This window comes from Leucoraja erinacea, chromosome 17, assembly GCF_028641065.1.
Source record: "Leucoraja erinacea ecotype New England chromosome 17, Leri_hhj_1, whole genome shotgun sequence".
NCBI lineage: Eukaryota > Metazoa > Chordata > Chondrichthyes > Rajiformes > Rajidae > Leucoraja > Leucoraja erinaceus.
This window is the reverse complement of record NC_073393.1, coordinates 616869-638891: the sequence shown is the minus strand read 5'-3', so window position 1 is coordinate 638891 and position 22023 is coordinate 616869. Positions and strand designations below refer to the sequence as shown.

Here is a 22023-nt window from a genome sequence, read left to right as displayed (position 1 = left end):
CGGATCCGATCACATTTCTGTTACGGACATACACCACTTTAAACTTTCAAACGGCCCGTTAGTAAGTAGCTGGTGACCTTTTACAGCCACTTTACTTTCCCACCTGTGATGTTTTGAAATACTTGTTGCTGGGTAACAGTTCGGCAGTCTCTTGGCATAAGTGGACATCTCACACAATCTCCGTCACAATACTGGGATATATATATAGATATATACATATATAGATAGATATATATTAAAAACAGACCACCAGTTCTTTCCTTGGAATTCCACAAACATTTGTTCATTCTGACTACATGTCAAAACAAAAAGCTCAGTAAAAAAACCGTATATTGCGGGTAATTGTCTCGTTGCCCTGCACTAGTCTTGGTCGTGACTAGCTGGGTAATTGTCTCGTTGCCCTGGACTAGTCTTGGTCGTGACTAGCTTCCAGCGGCAGTTCACCGCAGTTCCCTGTGTTCACACAACCTGCTTCTTCTGCAATCCCAGTAGCCTCCGTGTCGACTCTGGACCGTTTGAACCTGCGGTCTGGATACTGGCTGTTGTCAAAAGGCATTCGGTGCACGCACAACACATGTGTCTTCAGATTACCCTTCTGCGAGGCACTGTAGGGGCAGTATCTGCACTGGAACGGCCGGGTACCTGAGGGGAGAGAGGGCAGAGACAGGAGTCACGGTAAAACAGGTGCCAGCAACGCCATTCAATATGATCATGGCTGATCATCCACAATCAGTACCCCGTTCCTGCTTTCTCCCCATATCCCTTGATTCCACTAGCCCTAAGAGCTAAATCTAACTCTCTCTTGAAAACATTCAGATTCAGATTCAGATTCAATTTAATTGTCATAGTCAGTGTACAGTACAGAGACAACGAAATGCATTTTCCAGCAAACATCCAGTGAATTGGCCTCCGCTGCCTTCTGTGACAGAGAATTCCACAGATTCACAACTCTCTGGGTGAAAAAAAAATCCTCATCTCAGTCCTAAATGGCCGACCCCTTTTTCTTAAACTGTGTGACCCCTGGTTCTGGACTCCCCCAACATGGGGAACATTTTTTCTGCATCTAGCCTGTCCGATCCCTCAAGAATTTTATATGTTTCTATACGATCCCCTCTCATCCTTCTGAACTCCAGCAAAGGTTAGACCTTCATTCACAGTGCCTCATTATCGGATGTACAGAAATGGAACAATGAAATTGTTAAACTTGCAGCAGCACAAACAGATTCATCAACACGACACTCAGGAGTCTGGAATGTTCTATCATCTACCGTCTATTGATGGAGCTGGAGGCATCCTCGGACTGACGTGGGCCCCACCGAGGGGTGTGGACTTAACATCGGAGTTGATCCCTTACCTGGGACTTTACCATCAAGAGCTCGAGGTCTCGGGAGAGGCTGAGTCGGGAAGCTCCAACGACACAGAGGTTCGACCAGCCCGGACACTGAGTCTGATCGCCCAGCACGGGGAGAGGTGACATCTCCCCTGATGCAGGAGCTGGTCGCCCCGATGCAGAGGTGCTACAGGAGCTGGTCGCCCCGATGCAGAGGTCCCGGACACCACCGGCTACAGGAGTAAGATCGTCCCGTCAACGGAGGGCTCGAGACCCCTGACCACGGGAGAGCAAACGAGGGAGGAGACTTGAACTTTGTTTTGACCTTCCATCACAGTGAGGAATGTGGAGGAGTCACTGTGGTGGATGTTTATGTTCAAATGTATTTCGTGTGGTCTGGTGCTTTTTATTTGTGTGACTGACCTGGCAAATGAAATTCCTCGTATGTTGCAAAACATACTTGGTTAATAAAGTATTATTGTGATTGTGATCTCTGAGGAAGGATCTGGAGAGGGTCCAGAGGAGGTTTACAAGAATGATTCCAGGAATGAGTGGGTTCGCATATGATGAGCGTTTGACAGCACTGGGCCTGTACTCGCTGGAGTTTAGAAGGTTGAGGGGGGACCTCATTGAAACGTACAAATAATGAAAGGCTTGGATGGAGTGGATGTGGAGAGGATGTTTCCACTGGTGGGAGAGTCTAGGACCAGAGGTCACAGCTTCAGAATTAAATGGCGCTCTTTGAGAAAGGAGGTGAGGAGGAGCTTCTTTAGTCAGAGGGTGGTGAATCTGTGGAACTCATTGCCACAGACGGCTGTGGAGACCAAGTCTGTGGATATGTTTAAGGCAGAAATAGACAAATTCTTGATTAGAACGGGTGTCAAGGGTTATGGGGAGAAGGCAGGAGAATGGGATTAGGAGGCAGAGATCAGCCATGATTGAATGGCGGAGTGGACTCGATGGGCTGAATGGCCTAATTCTACTACTATAGCTTGTGAATTTATAAATATGTCCCAGATAGAACAATGACATTCTTACTTGCTGCAGCACAACAGAATATGTAAATATAGTACACTGGAAACAATATAGTAAATGAGAAAAAGTTAATTGTGTATGAGTGTGTGTGTGTGTGTGTGTGTGTGTATGAGTGTGTGTGTGTTTGTGCGTGTGTGTGTGTATGAGTGTGTGTGTGTATGAGTGCGTGTGTGTGTGTATGAGTGTGTGTGTGTGTGTGTGTGAGTGTGTGTGTGTGTGTGTGTGTGCGTATGAGTGTGTGTATGCGTGAGTGTGTGTGTATGAGTGTGTGTGTGTGAGTGTGTGTGTGTGTGTGTGTGTGCATGAGTGTGTGTGTGAGTGCATGGGTGTGAGTGTGCGCGAGGGTGTGTGTGTGCGCGCGCGAGTGTGTGTGTGTGTGTGTGTGAGTGTGTGTGTGAGTGTGTGTGAGTGTGTGCATGAGTGTGAGTGTGTGTGTGCGTGAGTGTGTGTGTGAGCGTGCACAACATATAAAATCTAACAAACAAACAATAATAGTTTCTAACCCTAATCCATACATGAAACAATTAGAAGAATTTCAATAAATAACAACCCCAATATAATGGACAAAACCCCCAAACAAAGGCCAGTCCGTGGTGATGGGAAAATCCATGTCAAGCATGTCGTGGTGTAAAGGGCTGGTTCAAGTCCAGGGGGGGTCAACAGTACAACCATGTTTAAATACTAGTCAGCATTGCACATTCAACCAGTGCTGTCCCCCCAAGAACCTCCTGCATAAATGAGCATTGGGCCACAGCTGAGAGTAACCAACACCACTCTGAATGCAGTGTCCAGCATTGCTTCTCATCCTGCTTATAGTTACAAAGTTACGTGCAAATATAGGAACGTGAGCCACAAGAGCAGATACAATCCTCGAACACTTGTGAACGATGCACACTGAACAAAAATAACATAGAACAGTACAGAAGATGGACACAGAATGCTGGAGTTACTCAGCGGGACAGTAACTCAGTCTGAAGAAAGGGTCTCGACCCGAAACGTCACCCATTCCTGCTCTCCAGGATGCTGCCTGTCCCGTTGAGTTACTGTCCAGATTTTGTGTCTACCTTTGATTTAAACCAGCATCTGCAGTTCCTTCCTACACATAGAACATGTTAGACTAATTCACTATGCTTCCATTCCCTGTATAACCAGGTAGTTATCGAAAAGCCCCTGTAAAAGCCTCTTAAATAAGATAACTGTTCATATTGTAAATTAATCCAGATTGTTCTTGTAAATATTATACACGTGAATATCACACACACACACACACACACACACACACACACACACACACACACACACCTGCTTTTACATTATATATTCTGCACCTTCATACATGTTTAGTCAGACCTGTGCTAAAACTTGCTGAACCACCAAAATAAACAGAGTTCCCACATATTCAGTTGAGATCTAACACTTTCACAGAGAGTTATGGGCTGTGGTATTATCCATGTTTTTATGGTCTGTACTTGCTGGGTTTAACCTTTTGTCTTCCCCATAAACAGCATTCAGTAAAATCAATGGATTTGTTGCTAATGGATCCAATGTAAAAATAATGAAGGTATGAGGGCCAGATGTGAGTGATGGCTATCAAAGATTATATTTACACACCATTTGTTATTGAACCCCAGCTAGAACAATATTCCTGCAGCATTCTCCAGTGTAACTAGAGGCATCTACCAACGCCAACTCGCCACATCCGTTTTACTGAGCAAAATATTATGCCAACAATGTACTGCACGCACAGTACTTCAAAGCCCAACATCATATGTATTGAACAGTGGACAGGTTAATGATGCAAAACAGAATGCCCAATATTTGGAGAATGCTTTCACCGTCAGTGTGAACTCTCCCGATGTAAGAGGGGAACAAACGTCACAATTCCACCTCGAAACTTGCCACTGACATTGCTCTCTGCATGCTTCCTATTTTATGTCGATCACATTTTTTAATTGTGTAAAAAAAAATTCTAAAACTCCTTTCTAACAAACTAAAAGAAAGAAAGAAAAAATAAATAAATGCAAGTTAAGATTTTGCTTTTCCTTTAATGTTCTGGGGTTGTCGAGCTGAGTGAAAGGAGTCCCTTTGAAATACAGAGCAAAGTTGGCTTTGCATTATTCTATAAGAGGCTGCGCAAAGTGAAAGGTGTCAGAGTTAGCTGTGTGTGTCTGTAGCGTGATCCCCAAACCCTGGCTGAGAAACGACAGATGCCTGCAACAAGATGCAGCGATGCATGTTAAAGTCTCAGACTAATCCACCTTCTCCACTGCGGCTATGTCAACCAAGACAATGGTGCGATCCCTGTATGAGACGGAACGCTGCAGTCTACCGATACTGACCCGCCCAGATCCCACAGACACCCTCACGCCTCGACAAGATCCACACCCTCCCCTCCACTTGCCCAGTAAAATATAACATCTGCACACAACATTGGGACAAGGCAACACAGCAAGGAGTAAAGTAGAATGCCGGCACCAGATCTATGTTGGACTTTGTACAGTGAGTGTACAGGAACTCCAGCCTAGGATGGTCCTCTCTCCACTCTCCAGCTCAGAAGCTTTTCACTGTACCTCGGAGAAAGCAGGAACGGGGCACTGATTGTGGACGATCAGCCATGATCACATTGAATGGCGGCACTGGCTCGAAGGGCCGAATGGCCTCTACTCCTGCACCTATTGTCTATGCGTTTATTGTACACGTGACAATAAACTGGAGTTGCCTCTCAGGCAATCCTCAATGTCATTAGGAGCGGAGCAACCTTTGGCAGTCAGACCCCATGAAGCAGTCATCAAACTCTGGGCCCTGTCATCACAAGTGCCCTTGTTGTCGTGTTGCACTGTGTAAAGGGTCGGCACCGGCATTGGCTTGGTTAGGGGAAGAGCTTGGCACTGTTTGCAAAGGTGTTTGTGGAGCAGGGCCATCTTAACATATGGGCACGTATGGGCACGTTATAGGGCCCCACTAGCATAGCAGCCCCACCAACATAGGGACCCCAGCAGCATAGGGGCCCCACTAGCATAGGCCCCACCAACATAGGGCCCCACCAACATAGGGCCCCACCAACATAGAGACCCCACCAACATAGAGACCTCACCAACATAGGGCCCCACCAGCATAGGGCCCCACCAACATAGGGCCCCACCAACATAGGGCCCCACCAACATAGAGACCTCACCAGCATAGAGACCCCACCAGCATAGAGACCCCACCAACATAGAGCCCCCACCAACATAGGGACCCCACCAGCATAGAGACCCCACCAACATAGAGCCCCCACCAACATAGGGACCCCACCAGCATAGGGGCCCCATGCTAATCTATGTATTGTAGAATGTTATTGTATAGTATGAACATGGAGAACATCGCAAGTGCATGACGGCATATTTGATTCGGCATAACAAAACTGGAAGTGTCGGGGCCCCAGTCCACTGCTTTGCCCGGGGGCCTATAATGCTGCTATCACGGCCCTGTTGGGGAGGCTCAGTTCAGTTTATTGTCACGTGTACCGTGGTACAGTGAAAAGCTTTTGTTGCGCGCTATCCAGTCACCGGAAAGACAATACATGATTACAATCGATCCATTTACAGTGTATAGATACATGACAAGGGAATAACGTTTAGTGCAAGGTAAAGCCAGCAAAGTCCGATCAAGGATAGTCCGAGGGTCACCAATGAGGTAGATAGTAGTTCAGCACTGCTCTCTGGTTGTGGTAGGACGGTTCAGTTGCCTGATAACAGCCGGGAAGAAACTGTCCCTGAATCTGGAGGTTTTGCGTCTTCACACTTCTGTGCCTCTTGCCCGATGGGAGAGGGGGGAGGAGGGAGTGGCCGGGGTGGCCCTGTTATCGCAGTATGTTTTATTTTAATGCGTCTTATCCGTCAGCCATTCGCTCTACCCGAAATGCAGCTTGTGCTGACAAATGGGAGTGGTGTCGGTGAGTGAGGAAGCATCGCGGTGTGAGCCGCCAGCAGCTTGCCCCTCCCCTGTCCTCTCCCCTCCTCTCCTTCAAGTCCCCTCCCCTCAGCCGGGAAGAAACTCCCCCTCCCCCTCCCCTCCCTCTCTCCCCTCCCCTACCTCTGCCCCTGGGAGACCTCCCCTTCCCCTCCCCTCCCCTCCCCTCCTCTCTCCTTTTCTCCACTTCGTCTCCTCTCCCCTCCCCTCCCCTCCCCTCTACTGTCCCTCCCCTCTCCTGTCCTCTCCTGTGCTCCTCCCCTCCCCTCCTCCCCTCTCCTGTCCTCTCCTGTCCTCTCCTCCCCTCTCCTCCCCTCCCCTGTCCTCTCCTCTCCTCTCCTCCCCCCCCCTCTCCCCTCTGTCCTCTCCTCCTGTCCTCTCCTCTCCTCTCCTCCCCTCTCCCCTCTCCTCCCCTGTCCTCTCCTTCCCTCCCCCCTCCCCTCCCCTCTCCCCTCCCCCTCCCTCCCTCCCCTCCCCCTCCCCTCCTCCCCTCTCCTCCCCTCCCCTCCCCTCCCCCCTCCTCTCTCCTCTCCTGTCCTCTCCCCTCACCTCTCCCCTCTCCTCTCCTCACTCTCCCCTCCCCTCTCTCCCTCTCCTCTCCTCCCCTCTCCTTCCCTCCCCTCTCCTTCCCTCCCCTCCCCTCCTCTCCCTCCCCTCCCTTCCCCTCCCCCTCCCACTCCTCCCCTCCCCCCCCCCCCCCTCTCCCCTCCTCCCCCTCCCTCATTCCCTCTCCTCCTCCTCCCCTTCCCCCTCCTCTCCTTCCCTCCTCTCCCCCCTCCCCTCTCCCCTCGCCTCCCCTCCGCTCCCCCCCCCGCCCCCCCCCTCCTCTCCCCTCCCCTCTCCTCCCCCTCTCCTGTCCTCTCCTCCTCCCCTCCTCCCCTCTCCTCCCTTCCCCTCCCCTCCCCTCTCCTCTCCTCCCCTCTCCCCCTCCCCTCTCCTCCCTCCACCCCTCTCCTCCCCTCCCCCCTCCTCTACTCTGCTCCCCTCTCCTCCCCTCTCCTGTCCTTTCCTCCCCTCCTCTCCCCCTCCCCTCCCCTCCCCTCCCCTCCATGTAGATCAGTGACCTTGTGAACCTCCCCTCTCCTCTCCTGTCCTCTCCTTCCCTTCTGTCCTCCCTCCCCTCTCCTGTCCTCTCCCCTCCTCTCCTTCCCTCCCCTCCCCTGTCCTCTCCTCCCCTCTCCCCTTCCCTCCCCTCCCCTCCTCTCCATGTAGACCAGTGACCTTGTGAACCTCCCCTCCCCTCCCCTCCCCTCCCCCCCCTCTCTCCTCTCTCTCCCCCTCCTGTCCCCTCCCCTCCCTCTCCCCTCCCCTCCTCCCCTCCCCCCCTCCCCCCCCCTACCCCCCCTCCCCTCCCCCCCCTCCCTCCTCCCCTCCTCCCCTCTCCCCTCCCCTCCCCTCCTCTCCCCCCCCCCCCTCCTCTCCATGTAGACCAGTGACCTTGTGAACCTCCCCTCCCACAACCCTTGTAGAGGAAGAGCGAGGACATGAAGTCATACGGCTCCTCGTGCCAAGAGTTCAAACAGCTGTGAAACTGGGTGTTGTGGAACACATTCATAAAAACGGAACCCCCCTCTCTCTCCTCTCTGTGTGTGTGTGTGCATTTGGCCCGTGGCACAACGGAGTAACATGTAGTTCCTTCAGGCTAAAACAACAAGTGCAGACAGAGCGAAGTAGCAAGATTTTATCCCTGAAACTTACCGCAGCAGTGTAAGTGTGACGGGCCCCACACAATCCCCCCAGTGTCTCAGTCTCAGGATACTCTTGGCAAGAAGTCAGAATGAGTGTTGTATATAAATTCCATCTGATGCCAACACAGCCATCTGTGTGTGGATGCTGCTCTACCCATGTAATGCCGCTCTCTTCCCACAGATGAGTTAAAAAAAAATAGTGATTAATTTGCAGAATGTTAGTGATTTGCTGATATATATTACTGTAACTGCTCATCAGCACAAGGCATATTCCCCACACTCTGAGCAACGGCAGTCAACTCCAGCACATGTCCACAACACCTGACAGGCTGAACAGCCACTAATCACTTGCAGCTGTATACAAACGGTAATTCTATCTTCAGGATAGCACGGAGAAACTATTGAAGAGAAAAAAAACCACAGCAGGCTTTAGTCCGTTTTATAGACTCAGCTGCAGATGAAAACGGCTTTAACTCGTTGAGCACTGGAGCATTTGGCGCACCTATCCAACGGGTTGGGGGTGCTCCACAGTTTGGGGGGGGGGTCGGGGGGAGGGGGAGAGGGAGGGGGGGGAGGAGAGGAGAGGGGAAGGAGGGGGAGGGAGGGGAGGAAGGAGGAGGGGAGGGGAGGAGAGGAGAGGGTGAGGAGGATGGGAGAGGAGGAGGGGGGAGGAGAGGGGAATGAGGGAGAGGAGAGAGGAGGGAGGAGGGGAGAGGGGGGAGGGGGGGGGAGGAGGAAGGAGGAGAGGGGAGGAGGAGGGGAGGAGGATGGAGGAGGAGGGGAGGAGGAGAGGGGAGGAGAGAGGAGGAGAGGAGGAGGAGGGAGGAGGGGAGCCCCAGTTACCTCGCCCCCAAACACAGTCTGTGTGAGCTACCTCATGACAATGCCAGTCTTGTCAGTTGACATCTTGGTCAGGCAACAATACATTATTTTGCATGATATTTTCATCCAAGATGAATTCCAGGCCAAGAGCCGGTTGCACCAGGAGCAGGTTGGAGAAGGCCAAGACATGGCCTTTATTCAGAGGCCGAGCGCTGGAGGGTGCGAGAAGCCTCGACGCTTCATTGAAAAATAAGACATCAGATTATTAAAATGCTCCTTCAATAAAACTGTAGGTTAAAACAATAAAATGCCCGACTCGAGCCCTCTTTGCCGTGGCTACAAACGAGTAGCGACCTCCTTTAGAGAGTGTTATTACACAGATTAAGTATCACATGGCAGATCTAATTTTAGACTTTTCAAACCGGGGGAATGATTTGTTTGCGGGATTGTTTGCGGCTGTTTAACTTTCTCTTCCTATCTGCGACATTTAAACCTTGACACCCGGCGCGGAAATAGACCTTTTTGTTTTGTAATTGAACTGACAGATTGTTGAGAACCTGGGTTTCCACACAACCTTGTACCCCGCTCGGTAGAGAGAGAAAGGCGAGAAAGAAAAAAACTGTGATCATTTTTTAAACTGAATCTTCATTAGATTCCATATTTTATTTATACATCAGGGCACATCCATCCATTCAGTCGGTGAAAAAGCTGCTGGAAGAAGCGTGCATGAGCCCTGCTGGCTCTCTGGATACAATGCTTATAGCCCAGCCACTGTCAGCCTGAAACTCAGGCGTATTTGTCTCTTTTAATTGAAATCACTCCATTCTCAAAAGTCAGTGGTGGACTTTGGAGGTGAAGGGGGGGGGGGGGGGGGGGGGGGGGGGGGGGGGGGGGGGGGGGGGGTAGTGTGGGGGGGGGGGGGGGGGCGGAGGAGGAGGCTGCAAGGGGCCATTCCAAATAAGTCCCATTAATCAAAAAGCAGAGTCTAATGTAACTAATATTTTACAATTAGAGGAGACAAGATGAAGCTTAAAGCCATCTATCTCTCTTACACCATATGATCATCGATTCATAATCTGAAGATTGAGAGTCACAAGAAGATGCATTTGCGAAGCGAGGGGGGGGGGGGGGGAGGGAGGGAGGGAGGAAGGGGGGGGGGGGGGAGGGGGGAGGGAGGTGGGTGGGGAGGGAGAGAGGGAGGAGGGGGTGGGGGGGGAGGAGGGAGAGAGGGAGGAGGGGGTGGGGGGGGGGGGGGGGGGGTTGGAGCTCCCGTGCTCGAGATAATGAACAGGGTGAGAAACAGCGTGTGTGAAGTGAGTGTAAAGATGACACGGTGCCTGAATGGTGACAGATGACACACACACACACACACAGATGAGTGCAGATACCTGACAGACAGCGAGTGATGACTGCAGTCCTTTCGCAGCATTATGATCCTCAATTATCCCAGTGGGGCAGGGAAGAGAGGTCGCGGCGTCACACACACACACACACACACACACACACACACACACACACACACACACACACACACACACACACACACACACACACACACACACACACACATACACACACACACACACACACACACACACACACACACACACACACACACACACACACACACACATACACACACACACACATACACACACACACACACACACACACACACACACACACACACACACACACACACACACACACACACACACACACACACACACACACACACACACACACACACACACACACACACACACACACACACACACACACATACACACACACACACACACACACACACACACACACACACACACACACACACACACACACACACACACACACACACACACACACACACACACACACACACACACACACACACACACACACACACACACAACACACACACACACACACACACACACACACACACACACACACATACACACACACACAACACACACACACACACACACACACACACACACACACACACACACACACACACACACACACACACATACACACACACACACACACACACACACACACACACACACACACATACGCATGCACACACACACACACACACACACACACAAACACTATGCAGGAGCAATAAGGTCACAGTTGTGCCCGGGCGTTTGAGATAAACACTTTTTTCACAATTTTATCTCAGCCACATTTGTGTCAGAGGTTTGAATGTCAGTATCCGTGATCGGTGCCAACAAAACTAGGTGCAGTACTCTGTATCGCTGCCCCCGTTCACTGCTCCACTGCAGAAATAGCTCTCCTCTCTCTCACAGTACCGCCATCTGCAGGACTACAAACCCCACACTTCATTCTGTACACATTCCCTTTGCTCCTTGGGATCACATGCGAGACACACACACACACACACAGTCTTTCCCCACACAATTTAATCTGCTCACCACGCTTCAAGACGGAGGGGTGGGGAGGGGGGTGAGGGTCGTGACGATGGCTGATCATCCACAATCATTACCCCATTCCTGCTTTCTCCCCATATCCCTTGATCACATTAGCTCTAACAGCTGTATCTAACTCTCTCTTGAATAGATCGGGTAGATGCACGGGGTCTCTTGCCCAGAGTAGGTGAATCGAGGACCAGAGGGCATAGGTTTAAGGTGAAGGGGGAAAGATTTAGTAGGGACTTGAGGTAAGGGTGATGGGTGTTACACAACGTGTTTAAGAAGGAACTGCTGATGCGGGAAAATCGAAGGTAGACAAAAGTGCTGGAGAAACTCAGCGGGTGCAGCAGCATCTATGGAGCGGAGGAAATAGGTAACGTTTCGGGCCGAAACCCCTTGGGTTTCGGCCCGAAACGTTGCCTATTTCCCCATGTGTTTCGGCCCGAAAAAAGTTGCCTATCTCCTTCGCTCCATAGATGCTGCTGCACCCGCTGAGTTTCTCCAGCACTTTTGTCTAGCTGCACAATGTGCCTGATGTAGAGGTGGTCACCAGCCCAGAGACCTGGGTTCTCAAGATGGAACCAACTAGAGGGCGAGCGAGGTTCCTCCTCACTGCCCCTCACATCGTCACGATATTCTCAACACCGCAACGTGGCAGGGACTGGACAGTGGAGGAGGTATCTCATCATCTGCAGTCTGCAAGCAGAACCATGGTGGAGGAATGGAACAGCCAGAGAGGATAAATTCCGGCCTTTCGTCTCCATTGAGTGTTCAGGGACCCTCCTTGCAGACGCTGTCACCAGAGAGGCCACATTGTCATCACGAGTCTCTCCGCTGTAGATTTACCTCTTGTATGCATCGGTTGGCAAGTAGTTGCTAGTCTGTGTTGGTATCGGTCAGGATATCAGACGGGAACCATTAAGGTTATTGGTGTTGCGTTGCTTAAATGAAATACATTTCTTATTTATATAGCACATTTTTAGTCAACTTGCATTGACCCCAAAGTGCTTCACATAATTACATTACATTTACACACAGGCAAAGGTGGGTGAAGTGTCTTGGCCCAAGGACACAACGACAGTATGCACTCCAAGCGGGATTCGAACCGGCTACCTTCTGGTCGCCAGCCGAACACTTAGCCCATCGCGACATCTGTGTACCCTACACATAACTCTCTCCCTTACACTTTCCACAACCATCAGACTGTGAAACTTGGAACTGCTACAGCTAAGGCACAAGTACCTCATGTTAAGGGATGAATATTCTGGAGTTAGCACATTGTCCCTGTGACCGCGTGGGTTTCCAGCGGGTGCTCTGGTTTATTTCCTCATTGCAAAGACGTGCAGGTTTCCTGGTTAAGGGAGTGGAAGAGAAGGTGTGATAAGCATAGAACTAGTGTGAATGGGTGATCGACGGTGGGCCGAAGGGCCTGTTTCCATGCTGTTTCTCCAAACTAAAACAAAACTATGCCAATGGAAAGACTCATTAGGTCATCCAGAGTGTAATCGCTGCTTGTTCAGGGATTTTGCCAATTGTAGTTTTTGGTTTCCCATGGAGAGACAAGCGATATCTCTGGATGTGCAACTGAAGGCAGGTTCTGCAAACACCCAGTCACAATACTATGCAGGTAGATGTTTAGTGAAGGCACTTTCATCTACATATGTATTGAAGTCAAGTCCATTCCACGCTACTCATCATGAAACGCACAACAACATGTACAACCACGACTCTAGATCCTCCCAAAACATTCACAACACCTCAAACATGTTTCACAGACCAACAACTATTTAATAGCCTTGTCTTTCTCTCAAATCGTGAGATCTACATTTGCCCGATAATTTTGAGAGGGTTTTTTCCGCGAGTCTTGTTTAACACTGTTACTATCAGGCACCATCCTTACTAACGGAAACTGACACTAATGGAGTTAAAAAGACATTATTTTATGTCAGGATACAAATGTACAATGATGGAGCATGCCCTTAGATTTACTCGCGGGTGATGGATGCCCCAAACACCGCACTCATATACAGAAATACATAATAAAACATTTGCAACACAGACATTGGAGATATGTTTTGTCTTCGACTGCGAGCAGGCAGAGTTGTGGTGGGGTCTCGCTGTGGCAAAGGCAAACTGGTTCACAAATGGTCTGCAGAGCCATCTTGTGGGATTACAAGAAATATCCGTTCTGTCGCTGTGAAAACGACGGAATAATTGAGAATGGAGACAAGTTCATGCAGGGGTCACCATCTGTAGGGTTAAACTGTTTACACAAGTTGGAGTGAGTTCCATCACATCCCTGGCACCAAATGCGTATCATTTTCAGCTTAAATGTTTAAGATTCGCCAAAGATGTGTCCTCTCCCCACACCCCCGTTCCGTGGCCACATGGTAAACAAAGAACGCAGCTATTTAGGGCGGCCGGTATTAATCTACTTAAAATGGGCCATCCAATTAATTAGGATTAAGGAGACAAAAAGCTAAGCAGGTGGTGCAGCTTGAGTCCATCAGTCTAGACCGGCAGAACACCATGCAACAAAAAGTCGACAAAGAAAGAGTTCACGCCACAGAAATCACAGCAAAATCTAGAAACATCCAGCTAGAAAAATAAAGTGGGAAGTTGTCAGAATCAGACCCAAGCTCTGGGAAACATGAAGGTGAAGCATCGCGGACGAGTGGACAATTGGTAAAGTTGCCATCTGAATTTAATTGGTACTTTGAAGGGTGTAAGTGTAACACTTTACCAACGAGGTTGCTTATCTATTTAGCATGAAAAAACTTACCACCAAATGTGAAATACAGAATGCTGGAGGAACTCAGTGGGTCAGGCAGCGTCTGTGGAGTGACCAGTCTTCAGCTTGAACATGGCAGACAGGGTCTGACCCTCCCTCCACAGAGGCTGCCTGACCCTCTGAGTTCTTCCAGCACTTTCTGTTTTGCTCGGCATCTGCACTTCCATCTATCATCATCATCATCATCATCATCAAATGCAACAGCGTTTAAGATTGCTGCAAATATAGTTTCATAATTCTTCGCCAGATGCAGTGATATTTGTCCGGCCTTATTCAACCCAATCCCATGCCATCTGTTACATGTAGGCCTGTGATGTGGTGTAGTCCACCCCAGCTCCCGGCCCTACACCCCCAGCTCCACACACCCCACACCCCACACCCCACACCCCACACCCCACACCCTGACCCCACACCCCACACCCCACACCCCACACCCCACACCCTGACCCCACACCCCACCCCACACCCACACCCACACCCACACCCCACACCCACACCCCACACACCCTGACCCCACACCCCCACCCCACACCCCGGCCCCACACCCACACCACACCCCACACCCCCCACACCCTGACCCCACACCCTGACCCCCCACCCCACACCCCACCCCACCCTGGACCCCACACCCCACACCCCACACCCCACACCCCACACCCCACCACCCCACACCCCACACCCCACACCCCACACCCCACACCCCCCCCACCCCCCACCCCACACCCCCACCCCCACACCCCACACCCCACACCCCACACCCCCACACCCCACACCACACACCCCACACCCCACACCCCACCCCACACCCCACACCCCACCCACACCCCCACCCCCACCCCCCCACACCCCACACCCTGGCCCCCACCCCCCACCCCACCCCCACACCCCACACCCCACACACCCCACCCCCACCCCACACCCCACACCCCACACCCCACACCCCACACCCCACACCCCACACCCCACACCCCCACACCCACACCACACACCACCACCCCACACCCCACACCCCACACCCCACACCCCCACACCCCACCCCCACCCCCACCCCCACACCCCACACCCACACCCCCACACCCCACACCCCCCCACACCCCACACCCCACACCCCACACCCCACCCCCACCCCCACCCCACACCCCCCCCCACACCCCCACACCACACCCCACCAACACCCCCCCCCCACCCCCACCCCACACCCACACCCCCCCCCACACCCCACACCCCCCCCCACCACCCCACACCCACACCCCACACCCCACACCCCACACCCCCACACCCACACCCCACACCCCCACCCCCACCCCCCCCCACCCACACACCACACACCACACCCCCCCCACCCACACCCCACACCCCCCCCCCACCCCCCACCCCACACCCACACACCACCCCACACCCCCCCCCCCCACCCCACACCCCACCCCCACCCCACACCCCCACCCCCCCCCCACCCACACCCCCACACCCCACACCCCACACCCCACCCCCCCACACCCCACACCCACACCCCACCCCCACACCCCACACCCCACACCCCAGCCCCACACCCCACACCCCACACCCCCCCACCCCCACACCCCCACACCCCACACCCCACACCCCACACCCCCCCACCCCACACCCCACACCCCCACACCCCACCCCACCCCACACCCCACACCCCACACCCAGCTCCACACTCCACACCCCACCCCCACACCCCGGCCCCACACCCCACACCCCACACCCCACACCCCACACCCCAGCCCCACACCCCACACCCCACACCCCACACCCCACACCCCACACCCCACACCCCCACCCACACCCCACACCCACACCCCACACCCCACACCCCACCCCACCCCCACCCCACACCCCCACACCCACACCCCACACCCACACACCCCACCCCCCACACCCCCACACCACACACCCACACCCCAGCCCCACACCCCACACCCTGGCCCCACACCCCACACCCCACACCCTGGCCCCACACCCCACACCCCACACCCCACACCCCAGCCCCACACCCTGGCCCCACACCCCACACTCCACACCCCACACCCCACACTCCACACTCCACCCCAACCTCCAGTGGGTCAATGTCTTCTTTGCCAATAGTGCGTAGACTCTTCCCCAAACAGAATGAAAGCAGGTGAGCGTGAGGGGAGGAGGGGGGGGAAAGTTTAATGGAGATGTGCGGGGTAAGTCTTTTTACACAAAGGGCGGTGGGTGCCTAGAACGCACTGCCTGGGGTGGTGGTGGTGGAGGCAGATACGATAGTGGTGTTTCAAAGGCTGGTAGATAGCAACATGGAAGAGCCGGGGATGGAGGGATATGGGCCTTGTGTGGGCAGAGGAGAACAGTTCAACTTGGAATGCGATACAATACAATACAACTTTATTAATCAAAGGTGGGAAATTGATCTTGTTCAGCATGATGGTCAGTACACACATGATGGGCCGAAGGGACTGTTCCTGTGCTGTACTCTTCTATGGTTTTTGTTGTAGGTTATGTGTAACAAAATTCACAACAACGTGATAGCAGGCCTTAACCAGAGTGTCTAAACCACTGCAATCATCTGGGGATATGGTTGCAACTGGTTGGATGTCGCAGCTTTTGATCGATCCCTAGTGGTGTCAGGGGTTATGGGGAGAAGGCAGGAGAGAGAGATAGATCAGCCATGGTTGAATGGCGGAGTAGACTTGATGGGCCGAATGGCCTAATTCTACTCCTGTCACTTATGACCTTGTGACCTGCTGGTCTCTGTTGGAGGTGTGTGGGTGTGAATGGCCCCATTAAAGTAGGCAATGACAAGGCCAAATGCAAGGCCAGCTAGCTGTGTTATACCAAGCCTCACTGAGATGTAAAGAGAAAAATGATGAGTGAATTAAACAAAAACTTATTTAGGGCGTCACGGTGGCGCAGCGGTAGAGTTGCTGCCTCACAGCACCAGAGACCCAGGTTCGATCCCAACTACGGGTACTGTCTGTGCGGAGTTTGTACGTTCTCCCTGTGCAATTGTTGCTTTGCAAGATGACAATAAAGGTTGGTTGATTGATTGACTGCGTGGGTTTTCTCCAGGATCTTCGGTTTCCTCCCACACTCCAAAGATGTACAGACAGGTTTGCAGGCTAAATGGCTTGGTATAATTGTAAATTTTCCCTAGTTTGTGTAGGATAGTGTTAATGTCCTGGAAACTAAACCAAAGTATTTCAGTATGAAGAAGGTTTCCGACCCAAAAATCCACTCGCTTTTTCTTGAGATGCTGCCTGACCCGCTGAGTTACTCCAGCACTCTGCGTCTATCTTCGGTATATACCAGCATCTGCAGTTCCTTTCTACACATAAATACAAACTTTGTACACCTAGATGATAAATAATGATAATGGGAGCACACAACCATTAAGTAACTATATTCTATTTACTCATAGTCTTATGTTTGGCTATTCGTGACAGATTACTCACACCCACCTATGCTCCAAACATTAATATTCTCTACTCTACAGTTCAAAGTTTTGCAGAATTATACAGAGTCTCAGATCGCCAGAAGGGGGTTGCAAATAATAGGTTTTATATTTGTGTCGTTGGATTCAATGTGCATTTTTGCCATTTAAGGTGAAGGAGAGTTTCGAGGGAGTACTTTTTGTTCAAAGTGCACTAGGTTTTTATATTATAATATTACAATAAATTACATTGGTTTTAAAGTGAAACTCAGCATTGATCAGTGGAGATGTCCTCCCCGCTCTGGGCTGTGCAGCTGATATTAATTATGGGAACACCCAGCATGGTTTCATTGTACATAGAGGAGGCACATCACCAAACTAGCCTGCAGCCTGTCCCAAGACACCACACCACACCACTGGGAGACTGGGAGCACAGAATTCCCAGCTTGCAGCTCCTCTGTTTCCTGCGGTCAGTTACCTTTGAAGCAGCCCTTGTACCGTCTGTAATTGGTGCCAGGAAACCCTCACAGTCACAACAACAATAACCTTCTTGAGAGAAAACAAAACTCCACCTTGTAAGAAGAGAGTGCGATAGATGAAGAAATCTCTGTTCTTCTCACTGCCAGAGCTGGACACTGGGGCTGTCCCACTTACGCGACTTTTATGGCGACTGCCGGCACCCGTCATAGGCCGTTGTAGGTCACCGAAAATGTACAACATGTTGAAAATCCAGCGGCGATCAGAAAGGCGCTACGAGACTCTTTGGGCGACTGAGGAGACGACTCACGACCGTACAGGCGGCATGTCGCGGGGTGAAGTCTGTACGGGCGTGAGTTGTCGCACAAAGAGTTGTACCTTGCTCTGGTCGCCGCTGGATTTTCAACACGTTGAACATTTTCGGCGACCTGCAACGACCTATGACGGGTTCCGGCAGTTGCCGAAAAAGTTGCGTAAGTGGGACGGGTCCATTAGTTATTCAGGCAAGTGAGAACCTGTCAGTTTGATATTGGCACAGTTATATAAATAAGTGGGCGGTAGAGTTGCTGCCTCACAGCACTGGAGGCCCGGGTTCAATCGTGACTACAGGTGCTGTCTGTACGGAGTTTGCACGTTCTCCCCGTGACCTGTGTGGGTTTTCTACGGGTACTCCAATTTCCTCCCACACTCCAAAGATGTGCGGGTCTGTACATGTGTGTAGGAAGGAGCTGCAGATGCAGGTTTAAACCGAAGACAGACACAAAAAGCTGGAGTAACTCAGTGGGACAAGAGAAGGAATCGGTGACGTTTCGGGTCGAGACACTTCCCCAGAAGAAGGGGCTTGACCTGAAACGTCACCCATTCCTTCTCTCCATACATGCTGCTTGTCCTGCTGAGTTACTCCAGCATTTTGTGTATATAGAAACATAGAAACATAGAAATTAGGTGCAGGAGTAGGCCATTCGACCCTTCGAACCTACACCGCCATTCAATATGATCATGGTTGATCATCCAACTCAGTATCCCGTACCTGCCTTCTCTCCATAACCCCTGATCCCCTTAGCCACAAGGGCCACATCTAACTCCCTCTTAAATATATCCAATGAACTGGCCTCGACTACCCTCTGTGGCAGAGAGTTCCAGAGATTCACCACTCTGTGTGAAAAAAGTTCTTCTCATCTCGGTTTTAAAAGATTTCCCCTTTATCCTTAAGCTGTGACCCCTTGTCCTGGACTTCCCCAACATCGGGAACAATCTTCCTGCATCTAGCCTGTCCAGCCCCTTAAGAATTTTGTAAGTTTCTACAAGATCCCCTCTCAATCTCCTAAATTCTAGAGAGTATAAATCAAGTCTATCCAGTCTTTCTTCATAAGACAGTCCTGACATCCCAGGAATCAGTCTGGTGAACCTTCTCTGCACTCCCTCTATGGCAAGAATGTCCTTCCTCAGATTTGGAGACCAAAACTGTACGCAATCCTCCAGGTGTGGTCTCAGAAAGACCCTGTACAACTGCAGTAGGACCTCCCTGCTCCTATACTCAAATCCTTTCGCTATGAATCTTGGGTTTGTAGGTTAATTGGTTTTGGTCAGTATACAAATTGTCCGTACTGTGTAGGGAAGTGCTAGTATACTGGATGAATGTTGGTGGTCACGGACTTGATGGGCCAAAGGGTCAGTTTCTGGACTGTATTTCTAACATCTAAAGTGCAGAATATTACACGATCCAGCATTGTAAAGGTAGCATTAAAATCACATCCAGCACTATGAATTATTACTTACGATGAAAGTTTGGATAACGATAATAATGATATTACAAATATAGACCATTTCACAAAGCACTAAGTACTGGAGGAACTCAATGGGTCTGAGGAGGGTATGAACTGATGACGTTTCGGGTTGGACCCTTCTTCAGAACCAATGCATATCCTGTCCATTCCCCACACAGATGCTGCCTGACCCTCTCAGTTCCTCCAGCACTTTGTGTTTTGCTCAGGATTCCGGCATCTGCAGTTTCTTGTGTCTCCAGGCCAATTCTGCAAGAACTTTCTCCAGTGGTGCAGAGAAGTGGATGAATGAATGAATACGTTTATTGGCCAAGTATTCACATACAAGGAATTTGCCTTGGTGCTCCGCCCGCAAGTTTTGACGTTGATCCAGAGTTGACGTGGATAAGCTTTTCCCATTGAGAGTAGGGAAGATTCAAACAAGGGGACATGACTTCAGAATTAAGGGGCAGAAGTTTAGGGATAACATGAGGGGGAACTTCTTTACTCAGAGAGTGGTAGCTGTGTGGAATGAGCTTCCAGTGGAAGTGGTGGAGACAGGTTCGATTTTATCATTTAAAAATAAATTGGATAGGCATATGGATGGAAAAGGAATGGAGGGTTATGGTCTGAGTGCAGGTAGATGGGACTAGGTGAGAATAAGTGTTCGGCACGGACTAGAAGGGCCGAGATGGCCTGTTTCCGTGCTGTAATTGTTAAATGGTTATATGGTTATATGAACAATTTGATGCTCATTGTATCAGGTTTGTTGTTCTATGTGAAAGCTTTCTCTGAATTTTTCTCTCCGCCTTGCACCTGCCATTACTACGTGGAATTGGTACCGTTATTTTTGTTTCAGTTCAGTTTATTGTCACGTGTACCAAAGTACAGTGAAGATATTTTGTTTCACTACATGGTGAGGAGTTCATAGGTTTCAGGCGCAGAATTAGGCCATTCGGCCCATCAAGTCTACTCTGCCATTCAATCATGGCTGATCTGTCTCTCCCTCCTGCCTTCTCCCATAACCCCTGACACCCGCACTGATGAATAATCTGTCAATCTCCACCTTAAAAATACCCATTGACAGTTACCGCAGCCTTGTGTGGCAATGAATTCCACAGATTCACCACCCTTTGACCAAATAAATTCCTCCTCATCTCCTTCCTATAGGAACTTCCTTTAATTCTGAGGCTGTGCCCTCTAGTCCTAGACTCTCCCACTAGTGGAAACATCCTCTCCACGTCCACTCTATCCTGAAGAAAAAAGAAGTGGAAAAATAAGGCAACTTAGACACAATTCAGGCAAGAAGAATGTTTCTCCATAACTCGAACGTGAGGTCTTTTTAAAATTAGATTTATGTTGAGGTATATTATTGTCAGTTGTACCGACAAATAGTGAGGTATATTCAAGAAGTCCTTCCTTCTTAAATATAGTACAAGAGCCAAAAACAAAAGATTGTCTACGGAAAATTTGTTTGAAAAATTATATATTTAAACAAAAAAAATTGGGAAACAGGTGAGTAAAACATCCAATCTTGTTCTTGTTTTAACTGAAAGTAGAAAAGAGTAACAATCTAATTGGGTGAAAACCCATTGATGCTAAAACAAACTGTTATAGGAAATATATTGTCATGTTGGAAAGGGTTCGGAGATTATTTACGAGGATGTTGCCAGGACTAGAGGGTGTGAGCTATAGGGAGAGGTTGAGTTGGCTGGGTCTCTATTCCATGGAGCGCAGGATGAGGGGTGATCTTATAGAGGTGTACAGAATCATGAGAGGAATAGATCAGGTAGATGCACAGAGTCTCTTGCCCAGAGTGGGGGAATCGAGGAACAGAGGACATAGGTTCAATGTGAAGGGGAAAAGATTTAATAGGAATCTGAGGGGTAACCTTTCCACACAAAGGATGGTGGGTGTATGGAACGAGCTGCCAGAGGAGGCAGTTGAGGCTGGGACTATCCCAACGTTTGAGAAACAGTTAGACAGCTACATGGATAGGTTAAGTTTGGAGGGATATGGACCAAACGCTCATGTTTGGAGCATGTGGCAGCATAGTGGCGCAGCGGTAGAGTTGCTGCCTCATAGCACCAGAGTCCTGGGTTCCATTCTGACTACAGGTGCTGTTTGTACGGAGTTTGTATATTCTCCCCATGACTACATGGGTTTTCTCCGGGTGCTCCGGTTTCCTCCCACACTCCAAAGACGTGCAAGTTTGTAGATTAATTGGCTTGGTGTAAATGGATCGCTGGTCGGTGCAGACTCGGTGGGTGGCTGTTCCCATGCTATATTGCC

At 50.6% G+C, this 22023-nt stretch overlaps 1 protein-coding gene across 1 annotated transcript in view; it reads right to left on the bottom strand.

The window, feature by feature from the left end:
* Positions 1 to 213: 213 nt before the first annotated feature.
* The window catches only part of znf536 (zinc finger protein 536), a 410627-nt gene continuing 388817 nt past the window's right edge, over positions 214 to 22023 (bottom strand). Inside the window, 1 exon segment of the mRNA XM_055648343.1 lies at positions 214 to 642. Coding sequence (XP_055504318.1) covers positions 407 to 642 — 236 coding nt within the window. The 3' untranslated portion in view covers positions 214 to 406.